Here is a 16,640-nt window from a genome sequence, read left to right on the forward strand (position 1 = left end):
AGGATTCATCATCTAAACGGGCTCGCAGGGGCAGCTCTAGTAAACCGCATCCAAAGAAAATCGCACGGGGCTTTTAGGCTTCCAGCCACCGCATCTGCTCTCGGAGCAAGAGCCTCTAAGTGTGGGTGAGTTCCCCGCCATCCCCGCCCGCAGCTTCGCCCGCCTGCTCCGGCCCGTCGCCCCCGCGCCCGGCCCCGGGCCGTACTCACATCTCGGTGACATTATCGCCCTCGGCGCTCCGCTGCGGCACAGGGAAGGAGGCGATGCCCGGCGACGACTTCGTGCACCAGATCCGCCAGGAGCTGCACTCGCAGGACGCGGGGCAGCCCAGCGCACCCGGCCAGCAGCCCAGCACCAAACAGCACAAGCCCCACAGCCGCGCCAGGCCGGGCCCCGGCCTCCGCCGCCAGGACACCATGCTCACTCCAGCACTGCCCCGACGGCCTTCTCCTGCTCCCGCCGCCGCCACCGCCGCTGCCGGGGCGCACGGCCGGAGGGTGCGCAGCCTTCCGCGCCGCGGGCGGGCACCCCGCGACCGGGGCTCACATGGGCGCGCCGCAGCCGCAGCCACAGGCGCCCCGCGGCGCTGCCCGCCCCGGGGGCTGCGCGGGGCGGCGGGGGCCGGAGCTGGGCGCCGCGGCGACAGGGGCGAGCGGGGCCTCCGGCGCGGCGCGGCACCTGCCCCTGGCCCCGCGGGCGGACAGCGGCACCGCCTGCCCCCGCGGCTGCTGCTGATGATGCTGCAAAACGCGCGGGGCGGCGGGGGCAGGTGGCGGAGGCTGCGCTCCTATTTGTGGGGCCGGGCGGCCGCTGCCCGCCGGAGGGACGGCGAGCGGGCGGCGAGGGAGCCGCAGCGAGCGGCGGTGGCGGGGCTCAGAGCTCCGCGCTCGCCGCTTTACGCACCGTCTCCTCCTCCCTCCAGCTGATAATAAAGCAGCTCCGGCTCCTGCTCCAGCCAAAGACGGGGAGCTGCCGGCAAAGTGACGTGGGGCTGACGCAGAGAGGGGCAGAAACTCCACAAAATGAGCCTGAAATAAAAATGAAAAAAAAGACAAGAGAGGGAGGAGGGGGGAGCGGGGGAGAGGGAGGATGCCGAAGAGCAGATACCAATGGGCAGCCTGCGCTTGAGCTTTCAGCCTCGCACGTACACGTACATACACACACACACATACAGGCGTACACGCACTCCGCGGGACGGGCAGCGCGCCGCCCCCTGTGCGGGCTCTCAGCCCCGCCGGGCGGACGGAGGCACGGTGCCGAGATGCACCTGGCATGCTCGCCAGGGCGGGAGCTCGCCATCGGGTGATAAACTGGGATGGTGCGAGAACCCCGGGAGGCGATGGATGAGCGACCCTAAAATGCCTTGTTTTCCCCTTGGCAGCTCCGCGGCCGGGGCTGCTTTTCGTTTTTCTGCCCCCACCCCCGGTTGCGGGTTTCCGCAGCGCTGCCGGTGCGCCGGATCCCGCCGCAGTGCCCCGCGCTCAGCGCTCCGCAGGCGCCACCGCGCGTCCCGCCGCCGCCGTGCACCGCGGCCCGGCCCGCGGGGGGCCGTGCATCCCCGGCCGCCCCACCGGCCCCCAGGCGCCGGGGGGACGACACTCGACACACCACAAGAAGAAGTTATCATTTCCATACGTCGAGGCTGAGGCAAGTCTGAATGACATACGCGTGTCACATATTCGCAGGTGCAAAGAGCAGCTGATCTGGGATGCTCTTCCCTTGCCGTTTCTGAGACTCTGTGTTTCTGTCCTGGCACATGACAGGTAGTCCTTGATCAATGTCGACAGGTTCTTCACTTACCACTCTACCATTGAGTATAAAGATGTTGATGGTCCTTTCTTACCTAATAACCCAAGCTGAGTATTTTGAAATGACTAAATGAGGGCGAATTAAAGAAAAAAAGGTTATGGAATTCCTGTTACAAAGGTACAGAATGAACCATTAATACAGTGTTAGAAGGTGCTCAGGAATCAATTTGACATGGCACTTATTCATTGAAAGTGCACTGCGTTCTATTTGCTTCTGCTCAGGCTAACAGGAAAATCCACATCTTACTGGATGTGTTTGTAGGCCTGGCGTGGGTTGGTTGATTTTGCTTTAAAAGAACATCCTACTAAGAAAGTCATAGCCATACCTAGCTGAAACACCTTATATAGAAGTAATATACCTCCCCATAAAGCAACAAATGCAGAGTGTACAAAAAGACCTAATTGAAAGTATTGTCAGTCATTATATTTTTAAACCAAAGTTCCTGAAGTTTAAGTGAAATTGTTGTATAGATGCTCAGAGTACATTGCCTCTCTATGAAGTTCAGCACTTTGTCCTTTCTAAGTAAAACACAAGGAAGATGAAGAGAGTCCAAAGGAGTAACAAAGCCAATGATACTGCATAAAACCATGGAAAGATGTTTTGTCTATGCCTAATATAAAGGTTTTTTGAAAGGGACTAAGACCTTTAAAATAAAATATTTCTCTAAACAAAATATTTATGGAAGGATGGCAAGTGAGATTAAAATGTCATGTAGCAATTTTCTAGAGGCAAAAGTTGGTGATTTTTAAAGGATTTGGAGGAAAGAGAGACAGAAAAATTATTTGCATAAATTGCAGTATGATTCAAATTACAAAAGACTTTGAGAAAGAGCCTTAGTGCAGGACAGAACTAAAATTTTGGAACCTCTGAGTTGCTGCAAAACCTGTTCTCCAGCCAAATCTGCTTACAGCTTTGGAAAACATGCTTTATTCCCCCTCTCTCTCCTGAAGGAACACAAAGACATCAGCTCTTTAGGGCAATAAATACCCATTGTAACTGTCCTAGTGATTTTATGACAACAAGCTCACATTTGTCTAATCATATATAGGCGTATACTGAACATTATTCTTCCACAGAAATCTCTGTGAATCTTTTTTTGAAATTCTTTTTGTTTTCTGTGAATCTGCAAAATTGAGGAGTTGTCTAAGAAGTTTCAGATAAAACCATGCAGTTGAAACAAATTGGCTAATTAGGTAATTCAGTAGTGTTGAAAGAGTAAAGTTCTGTAGGCCAGATCATACATTTGTAAAGCTGCAGGTCAGTGTTAAATAAAGCTAGAGGAAACACTTGGAAAAGGGTATCATCACCTGTTGTGGTAAAGATCAGTTTATATTTGCTGCAATTTAAAAGATTTCTCATAGGAATGTTGCTGAACTGTACTGTAATCTTGTCTTAGAAAGTTTGAGACACATAGATTTCTGCATGACAATGCCAAAAATTACCAGGTGTGACAACATGATGGTAAAATTACCAAATACTGTTAAAAATCTATTTTCCCTCTAAAACTAGTATTTTACCAAAATTGACTGGGGGAAGAATGTGGGAAGATAACAAACTGAAAGTGTCATATATTCGGGCCACCAAAGTTGTCAAAGTGAAAGCTACAGAATGCTCTATCAAAAAATACTATTGCTGGCTTAGTGGGGGAAACAGCAACTCTTTCTACAGGCATATCTCCTGCTTTGAGTCTTTAAATTTTAGAATTACTAAAGGGTAGCTGTACAAAGAAATTCTGAGGTAAATCATGACTTTATTTCTACATAGGTAATTTTTCTTTTTGTGTTTTCTGTGCATTTTTTTTCCTCATAGATTCAAGAAAGTAGAAAATAACATAAAATACTCAAATACTTCCTATTAATCAGTACTTAAGGAAGAGCCACAATATTAATCAGTATTTAAGGAAAAGCCACAACTAAACCCCTAGAGACAAATAGCTTTCTGGTAGTACTACAAGACCAATCATCCTGAAGGTGGTAAAACTATAGCAAAAAGTTGGAAATATGACAAAACTATAGAGTGTGATTAGAGGGCTAGAAAATATGTATTGAGTCAAGATTGAAAGAACTCACTCTCTTCAGTTCATGAAAGTCTGACAGGAGGTTCAATAACACCCCTGAAATATGTATCAAGGACAGGTAATATTTTTTTCCTTGTCTAAAGCATAGGACAAGAAGTGATGCACTTGATTTACAACAAGGCCGATTCATGTTTGACATTATGAAAACTTTTGAAAAGGACAGTTAAGTACAGCAAATAGATAACTTCGGAGAACACTCAAATCTTGAGTAATAGAGCCTTCTCAAGCAGGTGAGGTAAACCTCTTCAGAGCTGGTAAAGTAGAGTCAGATTTGCCTTAGGTAGGTGAAAGCAAATTAATGACTTCCCATAAATTCTGTTCCTTTGCAATACACATTTATTTGCCTTTTTTTTTTTTTTTTTACTGACATAAAGTTATAGGAGAACATTCATCTGAATATATTACAAGGAAAAGCTGAAGATGCTGAAAAACTCAGTGTTTGTTTGAAATCACTGTCCTAAAGTTGAGTGCTTGATTACTTTGAAAGTTTTGAAACTTTAACTCATACGCCATACACAAAGAACGTACTGCAGCTTAGGAATTATAATAAATATCCATAAAGATTTAAACTTGTATTTCTGGAAAAGAGGCAGGAGCTGAAAGCTCAAAGAATCCTTGTGAGAGTACTGTTATTTAGGTGGAGAAATAAGAAATTATACCACAGAGTCTGGGAACAGGTAAAGGCCACACGATTTGTATGTGTGCTATGGTATCCTATCCCATCCAAAGGAGTGTATACAGAAAGACCAGTCTTACCAAAACTGTGCAGAAATAAACTGCTTACATTTTGCTTAAAGTTTGGAAATTTTTAGCTCTTGCAAGAGGGAGAGTATGGATGGTTCATGGAACCTCATGATCTTATCAGAAACATTTTGTTTTCCAGAGAAATATCCTGATTCCCATGAAACTTTTCACATGGAGGCGTTCTTGTGTTCAAGCTAGAACTGTGGTCAGAAACACACATCTATACCATGACTCAGAGAAAGCCTGTGAACTAAAGTCAACAGCATCTTTTGGGTTGACTACACTGAGGTGTACCTGCCTCTCTTACATGAGATCCCACATCTTTTCCCTCAATGACAAAATCTGGCTTCCATACAACCCTTTTCTGAATTTCCTCCAAATACGAGGCACTCTTTGAGTGTTTTAGCCTACATTTTATTCTTTCCAGTGTTCCACCTATTTGCAGATTTATCTAGCTGCTTTATCCGGACTGATTTTGCATTCCTAATAATGGAAACATGTTTGCCTTATCACTTTGAAGTACTGCTCAGCCTTCATTGGCTTTAAAGTGAAGCTGAATCCTGCCACCTTGTGGTCAAGAAAATTATCACAGATCTTTATTTTCGGAAGGAGGGAAAAAAGAGGAAATGATGAGGAAAGGTTTATTAACTACCACGTTTATACTAAACAAGGAATTAGATGAGGGTCTGAAGATTTAATGGTTGGGTCCAGTTCGATATTGCCTGAGATGTCTACCTGAGATCTTCTGAAAAGAAGAGTCCCTCTTCTAGAGACACTGTTCACACCATGGACTGCCACTTTTCATATCCTCACAGTTTTGAAGCTGTGGCCTCCCCCACAACCTAATGCGGACAAGACACTTATCCAGCCTCTCATCCCATAACCTCTGTCTGTCTGATGGCTCGAGGTATTAATCACAGAGTTCTGGTTGCGCTTGGTCACGTTTGCTATGAGAGCAGCACTACTTTCTTTTCATCAATAAGAAATCACATCACAGACTGGAGGAAAAGACCCTTCTCATTTATTAAAAAAAAAAAAAAGAAAAAAAAAAGAGTATTTTTTGAGGGGGTGGTAAAAGTAATACTTGTAAGGAGCACGGATGTCCCTTTTCTGCTGAAGTCCAAGGCAGCATTCTTTTTTTCTGCCTGACAGGACTTCACAAGTACTTTTCTGGTAAGGTGTGAATGCAAACATCATCCTGAAGGTGGTAGAACTAGAACAGACTTGGAAAGGTATCTTCCTCCGCCACATGCTTAATTGCGCCTCCCCTCCCCCCGTCCCTGCCTTGTCGTGTGCCCCCCCACCCCGCGTATTTTCACTGCGAGCTCCCACCTCAGCATCAGTCTATTTTATTCACCACGCTTGTGAGTCTCTCTGCAGCCAGACAAACAGAGCAGCTTGTTGATTCTGCAGCTATCTGCTTACCACTTTCTAGATGCCTGGCGGCAAATGTAAATGGTGTGCTTACCTGTAAGGCTTCAGCAACAGAGATCCCAAAGCAACTGATCAGCACTAATGTTCTATTTTACTGGGTTATTTTCAAACAGTGTTTGTTCAGGTAAAGTCTGCAATAATTGCACAGACTTGCTCAGTTCATGGAAGTCATTTCTTCCTCAGATAACCCAGCTGACTCTCTATATGTCTATTTGTACACATATATTTTGTGGTGCAAATCATGCTTGTCTTTCTGATTACAGCAATTCAACAGCTGAAAAATGGCAACATAATAAAAATCTGACAGCCCTTGTCAGTTTTCTCCCCATTTAAAGGCAGTTCAAACTGTAAGGACTTTTTGGCCATGATATTCTGAAGCCAATGATATTCTGAATCCTCCTTTACAGTAGTCAGTGAAAAATAAGAAAAAAAAACCAACCCAACAAAAAAAGACTCCCTAAAACCCAGTCTCCAGTACACTAATTGAAAAGATCCAAAATAATCTGAAAACTTATCTATTGAAACACTGAAAGCTAGCTTCATTTGGCACTACAAGTTACCGAGTTACTGCTACTCTCCTCATTTACATTCATATGGACTACATAACATTGTGCATTGCTTGTGATTATGATTTTTGACTCCTCATCCTCCTAGGCCATAAGAAAGACACTGACCTGAAGAAATAAAGCTCTGTAATTTATTGCTTGAGATAGATATCATTTAGTTATCATAGTTTATGATGCAGATGTACTTATCATGGCAGTGTTAATTAGTGCAGAGGACACAGTAATTGTGTTCCAAAACTAGTGATGATGTCTGAGCTTGCCTCTTGTCACAATGGTAGCATGAGCAGTGATAAGCAGTCAAACTAGTACAGACCTAGGAGGTCAGAAATCAATTGCTTCCAACTGATCGATTTAGGACTGAGAGATCCTGATGGTTGGTATAGAAGCTGTAAATGGAGGTAATTATTCCACTTATGGATAATACACTGTGAATGTCTTGGTAAAGCCAATCTTTGTCTAACTGAAAATCACGTGTATTAGGACCATTGATAATTTTTCTTTCCCTTTGTTAAGGGTATTGGTACTAGAGATAGTACTATGTAAATGTAATACTTGTTAGCAGTTTGTTTCCTGTTTGATTCTTCCCATGTCTAGTTATATTTTACATAGCTTGTACAGCTTTCTTACAGTAGACTTTGCATGATATTAACTCTTTTTAAGACTGAGCAAGAAGAAAACAGAAGAACTTTTATAAAAGACCTGGTAATTTCTTTGCAGTACAATAAAGTATTCTGCTCCCAGGAAATGTCCATCTTATCCCCTGTTTATGAAATAATCTCTTGATGCTGACAGATCCTTGCCATGCTCTGGCCTGACTTAAGAGAACGTATTGACAAGTCTGCTGCAAAGTCACTCTGTTGTCATCTGGAGGCTTTCCTGTGCAAGCTTATTTTCAGGATTTGGTCCAGCATGGAAGCTATGCAGATCCCTTTAATACTTTTTCCAGCCTTCTCTCTCTCTACATCCTCTCCCCTGCCTCAACTACTTATAAAGCCACTCCCTTGATGATTATTTTCTGTGGCTTCCACAGCCTTTAGTGGCCACCAAGATGTTCCACTCTTTTTGTCATCTCCTACAGAGCCTTCTCCTCTCCACAACACCTAGAATTGCTCATAGGGTATGAGGGACTCTCTTACATAATTTTCTGTAGGTTTCTATGGTGCTTCCACTCAGTTTCCCACAGCAACCATACAGAGCAGGAGACAATTTAAGATGTACTATCATCAGTTATAAATCCTTCTCACAAGATTCAGATAACATTGGTTTTTCATGCGGTCATGTCCAGCTAAGACAGAGATACCATATGGTGTCAGCTTTCTGAAGTTCAACAATATTACCTTGTGGCATGGCAACATCTGGGTCAAAGAAAGAGCTGACAGTCACCATTCTGATAACAAGGAATGCAATAAAAGTTTAAAATCTGGAAACATTTGGGTTTTGAAAGTGTTAGCTTAAATCAGTCTCAGTGGGTTTGGTACCTTCTTCAAATGTCTAGGAAAGGCACTGTCCAGCTGCCTCCCCCAAGCACCTGGACCAGTTGGATGAAGCATATTCTGAGCAGAAACAATGCAGAACCAACTGTCGTCAGTATTCACAGTCATTTAAGGTGAATTCACCTTACAACTTAGGTCCTGAAACTGAAGTCAGTGAAAATTTCTTATCACCTTAACTGAAACTTATCTATCATGCACAGCTTAGTCCTCACCAGTTAAATCCTGTTTGGGTTGTACTTTTTTGCTTTGGCCTTATGTGCCATCTGTTAGCTTGAAATTATAATGTAGCAAAAGTTTATACCTATTTTCAGTGGAATTTTCTTTAAGTTTTTGAATGGATTCTCTTTCTTAGACGTATGAAAATTCTTGTTGATGTATTCTATTCATCCCCAAAATACTAGATTTTATTATCTTCCTGCATTGTTTTTGTTGTTTAGGGTTTTTTTGTCAACACGGCATATTGATGCCTAAACTTTCACTAAACATATATTCACTTGAACATTTTATCCAAGAATTACGGGGCAGAAAAGGACCTTTTATCAAAGTTGCCAACATAAAGCAGTTAAACTTGTTTTTCCTCCATCATTTGCAGTTTTATTACTCATCTTACCTGAAGAACACCTTCTGTCTTCAGGGGCTGGTACTTTTACTTGTCATTTACATAGGCAATGCTTTATGGGTCCTGTTGCCATCAGAAGTACCTCCTAATGGTTTGTCTTTCTTCCAGGGCCACTACTGTCAGATACGACACCCCACTCATGTCACAGGACTTCTTCTAAACTTTTTAGGTAAATACAAATATATGGGTGAGGTAACTAACAACACCTGTGGCACATCAGCAACAGTGCTCAGGTTTTTTCTAGATCTTTTATCTCTTCAGCTATTTCAGAACTCAGTCCATCCCAGCTGAAGAGACAAGCAGATAAAATAACAGGAGATTAACTCACCCTGTAAAAGGAAAAAGAAACACCTACTGTGGATTCATTGCTCCCCATACTGAAGAGATGAGGTTGGCATTCCACAGGTTTAACTTATTCCTTACAAGTACTGCTGAACACTTGTCTCTGTAGCAGAAATTCCCTGATTTTGTTAGTCATTTGGTCCCACACCTAGAAAAGAAGCTGAAAGAAAGCCAGAAGTTTTAAACCTGTTGGTATCAAAAAAACACAGCCTTTCTCAGCTGTGCCCATTTTAATCTGCTTTTGAAGACCTCTCCTGAAGAATCACTATCTTCTGAAGAAGACAGATTTCCCTTAGCAACAGAGGCAGACTTTAGTGCCAGGATTTAGCTTACTACATGTAAAATTTTACAGCATAACTCTATGTTTCTTTTATATTTTGTCAGGAGAAATGGACAATGGCTGAACTATCTCATCCTACAGTAAAGTCTGATCCACATCAGATGGATAATTTCCTGGAAGTACCTATTTCTCTACTGATTGCAAGGTGACTACCTAGATGTGGAAGTTTTTATTCCAGAAGCATATTTAAGTTAATACTGGTCCTAAAGGGATTTCTCTGTTTGATTAGAGAAATCTGTTGATGTTCCTATAAATATTTGGAGTAGAAGCACTGAATAAAAAATTACCTTGGCTACTTGATCATTCTGTCTCACAAAAAGATATTTCTTGATTATAAGTTCTTACCTTCTTTAATCTCTGTCAATGAAATTAAGAGACATGGAAGAGCATTCTCCAGAAAAACAGTGAGCAAAATGCCCTTCATGTAGTGGAATTATCTTGCCAAAGATGGAGCTGTTCAACAACAATGTGTGCTTCCTATAACACACACACACACACACACACGTGTAACAACCCAGGTTTTGCCTTAGGTGGCTACCTCTGAGGACTCCCATGCTTTTGGAGCAATTGGTTGGTGTTTTCTTGCTGAATCCCAGCTACTCAAATCATTCAACCTATTTTAATCAATGAAGCAAAGCCCTCATAAAGCAAATTTCTGAAACATAGCCTGAAAGCTCATGTTCTTGTAGCCCACTCCTGTTAGTTTCATTTACCTACCACAGGAATCCTTTCTTCCCATCTACTGTCCTCACCAGTGTTCAAAATCCCACAATTCATTTTCTTTTAGCTCCTACAGTCAGGATAAAACACCTTCTGTGCAGCATTCTTTGCACATGACTGTGCCTAATCAGAGCTTTGTGCAGTCATATCAGCCAGGGATTTCCCACTATTTTGTAGAAAAGTACAATTTTCTAAAGTCAGGGTTCACAGCTGGCCAAATCCAATTCATGTGCTGGTTTTGTCCTTTAATAAAGGTATTAGTTCCTCACAGTTGGATGTGCTCTCTCTTTCACTTTTGGCATCTCAAGTTGCTGCTCCAGTCCAGATTCTGCTGCAGCTACAGGGCTTTCACCAAGCCTGGGACAGGTGTCCCTGGCTGTTCCACTTGTGTTACTACGCTTGAAAGCTGAGGTGCTTATGTTAAAAAACCCCACAATATTTTTTTCCATCATTTCTTTAAAGGAAAGGGTCTCATGTCCTACTTCATGTTGCATATGTACCCACATTAGATCTTGGGGGACTCAAGAGGGGTCACTGAGAAGCAGTTAGTCTTCGTTCCATCACTATTTATGGTGTTTCAACTGGATTATTTTCATAGAATGACTCTTGCATGGTAGTCCCTACAACTTTATTTCTTTTATTTGAGAGGCAGTGGGGTAGTTGAAGAGTTTTCCAGGCCTTCATCCACCCAGGGATTCCAGTCATAAGAACATGTAGGACAGATACTTGTTTTGCTGTTTGAACCAAGAACAATATTTCTTGAAAGGCAGATGGCCTGATGGCTAAAAGGTTAAAAGCTTTGTTAAACATGTGTATGCATTGCCATTGATTGTGGATTTGATGGTATTTAAGTGTACTTAGAAAGGAAACCGCTGATGTAGGGCCCTCTCCTTGTCATCCTTACTCAGTCACAGTGTGAAACAACCTTACAGATTGTCAATTTATTAATTGACCACAGAATGTGGGTCAAAGGACTGAAGTACATGGATGATAATTACTGCGGTTTGTTAAATCTGGGTACATGGAAGTTCACTGCAGCTTCAGTGTAACTTTCTATGTGGTAAAAGAACTAACAGAAATCCAGGTCTGAGTTGACACAACAGATTTGGCATAGCTGAAAAAATCTTTTCGGGTTGTTATTGTTAAAATGCTGATCTTCAGAGTTTGCTTCAGGAGCTCATTTCACTTGGCAGACTTAGGCATGTGTGGAAAAGAATGTCACTATTCTGAAAAGCAAGGAAGGAAATACTAAGAATATCATCAGTAAGATGATAGGCAAAGCTTGTATCACCCTTAAGATGATATGCAAATTGCACAAAGCTTTTAATACTTGCTTAATGTTTGCTGTTCTGGTTTTTTGACCTGAAGTTAAAAGAAATAGTTTGCCTTGCTTCCTCAGTTGTACCTGAATTTGTAGAATTTGTATTTAATTTTAAAGGTAAGATACAGAAGAAGTAGATATAAGCAATGATAACACAAATGATAAGTGATGGTATAACAAAATGAATTTGTGATTCAGTTATTAATAGATTAGTATATACACAAAACAGTTTTGTTTACAATAATATATAAGATTATTAATATATTAAGATTATTCTTCCCAAGCATTTTGTAGTCTAAAAAGCTTATGTAAAATATTTATGGTATTTAGAGAATTAGTGTGGCAGCCCAATCCCAGAAGTGACTGGTCCAACTAGTATTTTGCAAAAGTTATTTAAGATCACAAATACACTGAGTGTGTTGCTTCTGTTGACCTAGAAATGCAGACCATAAGCACAAGGATGCAAACTCTTTAAAGCTGACAAAACAGAAATCACATGCTTCTGCAAGCAAAGCAGCAGCCATGAAAATATGTTCTGACTGTTACTGTTTTTGAATTAAGTTCCTGTTCTTGAATACCTGGAATGATTCCTGAGAATTCAGAGTCATACAAAGACCAATGTCTTGGTTAAAAACTTAAACAAAAGTGTAAATAGCATGCAGTCCATATCTAAAATGGATGCCATTTCTTCCACTTCCTAAGGTACTGTGGTTTTGTGGAGTTAGCATGTGCGTTAACACATTTGTCTGCATATCCTGAGCATTAGCCATGCTAGTAACTTAGGTAAAATGAGGAAGCTGTTCAATTCCCAGTTGAGAGAACTTGGAAAATGGGGAGTAGAGCATGTTGTGAGGCAAGGGAAAAAATATTGAAAATGCCTCCTACTTCAGCCTAAACACAAGGAGCCTCCACAAAATCAAGAGCATCTTTGAGGATTTACCAAGACACCTGAACAGAGAACACAGAGCTGGCTCAACTGCATTTAGCTGGCAAGGGCAGGGAAGAGCAGAGACCGTTTGCCTCAGACTGATAATTGTGAGGCTGTAGAATGGTTTCCCATGAGAAAATTACTGGATGTACCAACATTTGGCACATCTAAAATCATACTAAATAAAGCACTATAAACTCTGTTGTAACGAACAGACTTTCACTGGTGTGCTAATATTCTAACCTTTGACCCTACTGATGCCCAAAATCATAATATCTGATCTTCTAATTACCAAACCTGTGGCCTAACACTTCTTTTTCAAGTCATTTCCATTCTTCTGTAAATACAGGCTTGGGTCAAAAGTTGTTTGCCATTACATTAAATAAGAATTTTTCAGAATTTTTCCTGAATTTAAAAATAATACTGTCTTTCTGGAGTAGTGAGGGGAAAAAATTAAGAAGCAATTCATCTCTCAGTGAAGTTCACTCCCTTTTCTGTGCCACTTCTTGTGTGTCTTCTCTTTATAGAAGGGGATCTTGTCTCGCAGAGCATCCCTTAGCTTTTTATTTATGTGGTGTACATTGGCCCAGATTATTTCAGACACTGTGAAAGTGGATGTACCTAACTGAAAAATTGCTCAATGGGTTGTTACAGGCACTTAATTGACCATCTGACTTTTAAGCTCAATCTCAGTCTGAGGAGGTCAATTCTTTTGAGGTTTTTCATGCTTTTTGAATGCAGAGTGCGACAGCATTGAGAAATGTAAAGTAATAAGGGAATACAATAGCATTTTGAACCCTGATTAGAAGAAAACAAAGCAAATAATAAGAGTAGTATGCCAAATGTAAACATAAGAGTAATGCTGGAGTGTTCTTAATAGAGGCCTGGGGCACTGGAGTAAGTCAGGCTGTGTTGAGTGTTCAAAACTATCTTTCTCGACAGTGTCAGTATCTCTTTGTCTGGCAATAATGGTGCTAAAAACTGTGCTGTTGCAAAAAATACAATAAGACAAAAGACTCAACAATGAGTTACCCTACTTTTGTGTCATGGTAACTCCTCTGAAAACAAGCAAAAGCAATAAGATGTAACTGGGGAAACAAAGGTGCTAATCTAGCTCATCTCAAGGCAAAGATTTCCACTTGCCAGTTTTGCTTACTAAAAACGTCTTAGTTGGTTGAAACAGAACACAAAACAACGTTCCGTAGCATTATATTTAAACTACACAGTCTTATAAATGTCATAGCAAACTACAGGAATTGTATCCTAACTCTCTTATCTATGTTTTTATGGACGTTGTCATCAGGAGCTACCGATACTCACAATCTTCAAAATTTTTTCTTAGCACATAAAGCAAAAGAGGCTAGTCTGTAATTTGAGAGACATTCCATATGAAGGCAAGCAATCTTGGCAGAAGAGTTTTTACCTCTCTTTCAAAACTGAGGTAATTTCTGAAGAAAAGTTGTATCTGAAAATAGGAACAAGTATCATTGCTGGATTTCTGAAAGAAGGGGTTGGCCATATGCGATTTAAAGACCCCTAGGAAGGATGAATATAAATACCAAATACATGTCTTGGAGTAATCCTAGACTTTGTAAATCGTTCATTTTGTCACCTGAAAGACCCTTTGTACGTGTTACCTCATACCCGAGGAGAGATCCAGGATCACAAAGAGACACATCTATTGGAAAAAATTTGCAGAAGTTTTAGCCATTTAATTATATTTTCTGTGAGGCTGAAGAAATTCTGTAGGGATTATGCCCCATAATGGAGGGCATTGAATTCCAGGCACTCCTGAGGGTTCACCAGTGTAACTTTTAGTCATGTTGCTGAGTAGTGGTGACCAGTGCAAAACCAGTGGGCCCATGAGATGGCCTGTCAGAAAGAGCTGCCAGAATAATAAGCATGCCCTAGCTGAATCCAGAGGCTCAAAGGTCCCAGTTCCCAAATTCAGAATGATCATCAAGGCACATTGGGAAAGCACATAGGCTTGGGAAATACCTAGTAATTTCCCAAGAAAGTACAGCTAAGTTCAGAGCCAGGTACCAAACCAAGAACTAAATAGGTCACTGTGTTCAGTTGAATGAGCTGTTTTGTTGGATGTCTTTTGTTTGGGTGATGGGTTTTGCTTTAATTTTACCCCTTTTTGAATATGAAATATTTACTAAAAGCATCATTTTGTCCCATGCATGTAGCCTCTATCTCCAAAGAAAAGCGTTCCTGCTACTCTTCTCAGAATCCCATAGAGAGTGGTGTGGTTTGCAGCATATGAAGCCACAGAAACAACATCCCTAATTGTGTGTTATTGAGAGAATCGTGATGCCTTTTCAACTAGTGAGCAACTTTTCAACACCTTTTGAATTATCAGAATTGAGCTTTAGTCAGACAGGACCAGTGTGAAACCAGTGATACTCTCCTGCAAATTTCTGGGGAATGATGGACTCTATTTCTAAGTTTTCTTAACTTGTTCTTATAGGACTCATCTAACTGTGAAAAATGAACACCATCTCCAAATGGATTGCTAAATTTTTTCTCCATCCCTATACTTCACTCACCTTCAATACCTAGAAATAATTTGGGACAATTTAAATTTCATTCATCAAATCAATTTTCTAATGGCAAATTCCTATGCTTTGTGTGCACAGCATTCTTATTATTCTGTGCAGACCAGACCTTGTAACAGTAAAAAATAGAAGTTCCTGTAAGTGTTGATCAGGTTTCTATCTTAGGAGAGCAAACTCATGGAAATTTTTATAACTATATCAAATACTGCTTGCCTGTGCATGCTGTATTTCTCTTTCCTGGATCAGAAACCTAGAGATTCAGTTCACAGGCTGTGAGCTGGCCTCCTACACGAAGCTGACATCACAGTTAATTAAAAGAAAGTCACTGTACTACTGGCATTCTTGAGATGAGGCATTAGTGTAGCACATTCTGGACAGCATACAACTCCTACAAATTATACCACAAATTGCTTGGCGCAGATACAAACTCTCATCATAAAGGAAAATGGAAGAATGCTATTGGGATTCCTGATGTAGTGAAAAAACAACAAAGCCCCTCAAATATTCAGTATTAAGAGATGAAAAGCACAGAAACTACATGAGTTTCTGTGGCAAGGTGTAAACTGCATCAGATTGCACCAGACAATGCTAAGAGGTAGTAGCTGCCAATAACTCGTCAACAGAAATAGGAAGTTCTTATGCTTCTCTCATATCTCCACTCTTCTGTAACATATGCTCATTCATTTATTTCCTAGGATGAGGCTGAGTACAGCGGACATATTCACACTTACTCCATTATTCTGTATTTCTAGGCATTTTGTTTAACAGTGATAGCAAATGGGTGAATAATACTTACTGTCTCTTCTCAGCCAAGTATTCACAGTCCAAACTCAGTTACTTTTGCAGTTGTCTGCACTCCTGTTGGTTGATGAACCCTTGATCTTTATCATTTCTTGTTTTAGATCAGGACTTCCTGGTAAAGCTGATGTCTGTGACAAGCCTTCTTGACTCTGTGATTCCCAGAAAATGCAGAGAATAGACACCCCAGTGACTATGACTCACACTTGGAAGCTACTGCAGGTCCCAGCTCAGAAGCTCTCCTCTGTTGGGTTGACTCACCAGCAGTGTAAAACAACCTATGATCTCTGAACATGGCTCATTACAGTCAAACTGAAAAGAAGAAAGAAGAGAAAATGAAGCTCACTTCTGTTTATAACCATGTTTTCACTGCAATAGTTAGAAGTATCATTTCTCTGCCATACTTTGTTGGTTTGTCTTTTTCAAAGTCATCCTATACTCTGAGCTGGATAGAGATTCTAATTTCTAAAGAGAATAAACCTATTTTTATAGTTGTTGTTAGGGTAAAGACTTAATAAAGCAGCTCATTAAATAAGTTGATTCCTTTTCCTGGATATATCTCATGTTTTTTCTAAAATGCAGAGCAAGATTTTATTGCCAAAGCACAAAATATTTAGGTTTTGCTCACTGTTTTTCCCAGTTAATTATTCTGTTAACATGTCAGGTATGGCATACCCTCATATCTGTAATCATAGGAGCAGATCATAGGTGCATAGGAACAAATCATAGGTGTATAAACATGAAGCTTTTTTTCAGTGGGATAGTAAAGGATATCTGGTACTTCTCCATTACAGATTAGATTAGACTGATTAGGAACATCTATAACACACATACAAGCTCTGTGGTGCATCCATTTAGGGCAATAGTAGATCCCTTGGGCCATCTCTT

The 16,640-nt window shown here is 41.3% G+C and overlaps 1 protein-coding gene and 1 long non-coding RNA gene across 8 annotated transcripts in view; one reads left to right on the plus strand and one right to left on the minus strand.

Moving 5' to 3' along the window:
- The window catches only part of NTRK2 (neurotrophic receptor tyrosine kinase 2), a 201,032-nt gene extending 199,943 nt beyond the window's left edge, over positions 1-1,089 (minus strand). For 2 of the 7 annotated variants that reach the window (XM_039566952.1, XM_039566954.1), the window contains exon 1: positions 210-520. In XM_039566952.1, the coding sequence (XP_039422886.1) occupies positions 210-418 (209 nt within the window). In that variant the 5' untranslated portion in view covers positions 419-520. Of the gene's footprint in view, positions 1-209 lie in introns of all 7 variants that reach the window. The other 5 variants (XM_039566955.1, XM_039566956.1, XM_039566951.1 and 2 more) reach the window with 4 other exon arrangements.
- A 7,740-nt stretch (positions 1,090-8,829) lies between these two features.
- LOC104692003 lies at positions 8,830-16,292 on the plus strand. The gene is made up of 3 exons (XR_752296.2): positions 8,830-8,911; positions 9,469-9,569; positions 15,857-16,292. It is a non-coding gene; the product is annotated as an uncharacterized LOC104692003 (long non-coding RNA).
- The last annotated feature ends 348 nt before the right edge of the window (positions 16,293-16,640 follow it).

The sequence above is a fragment of the Corvus cornix genome, chromosome Z, assembly GCF_000738735.6.
Source record: "Corvus cornix cornix isolate S_Up_H32 chromosome Z, ASM73873v5, whole genome shotgun sequence".
Lineage (NCBI taxonomy): Eukaryota > Metazoa > Chordata > Aves > Passeriformes > Corvidae > Corvus > Corvus cornix.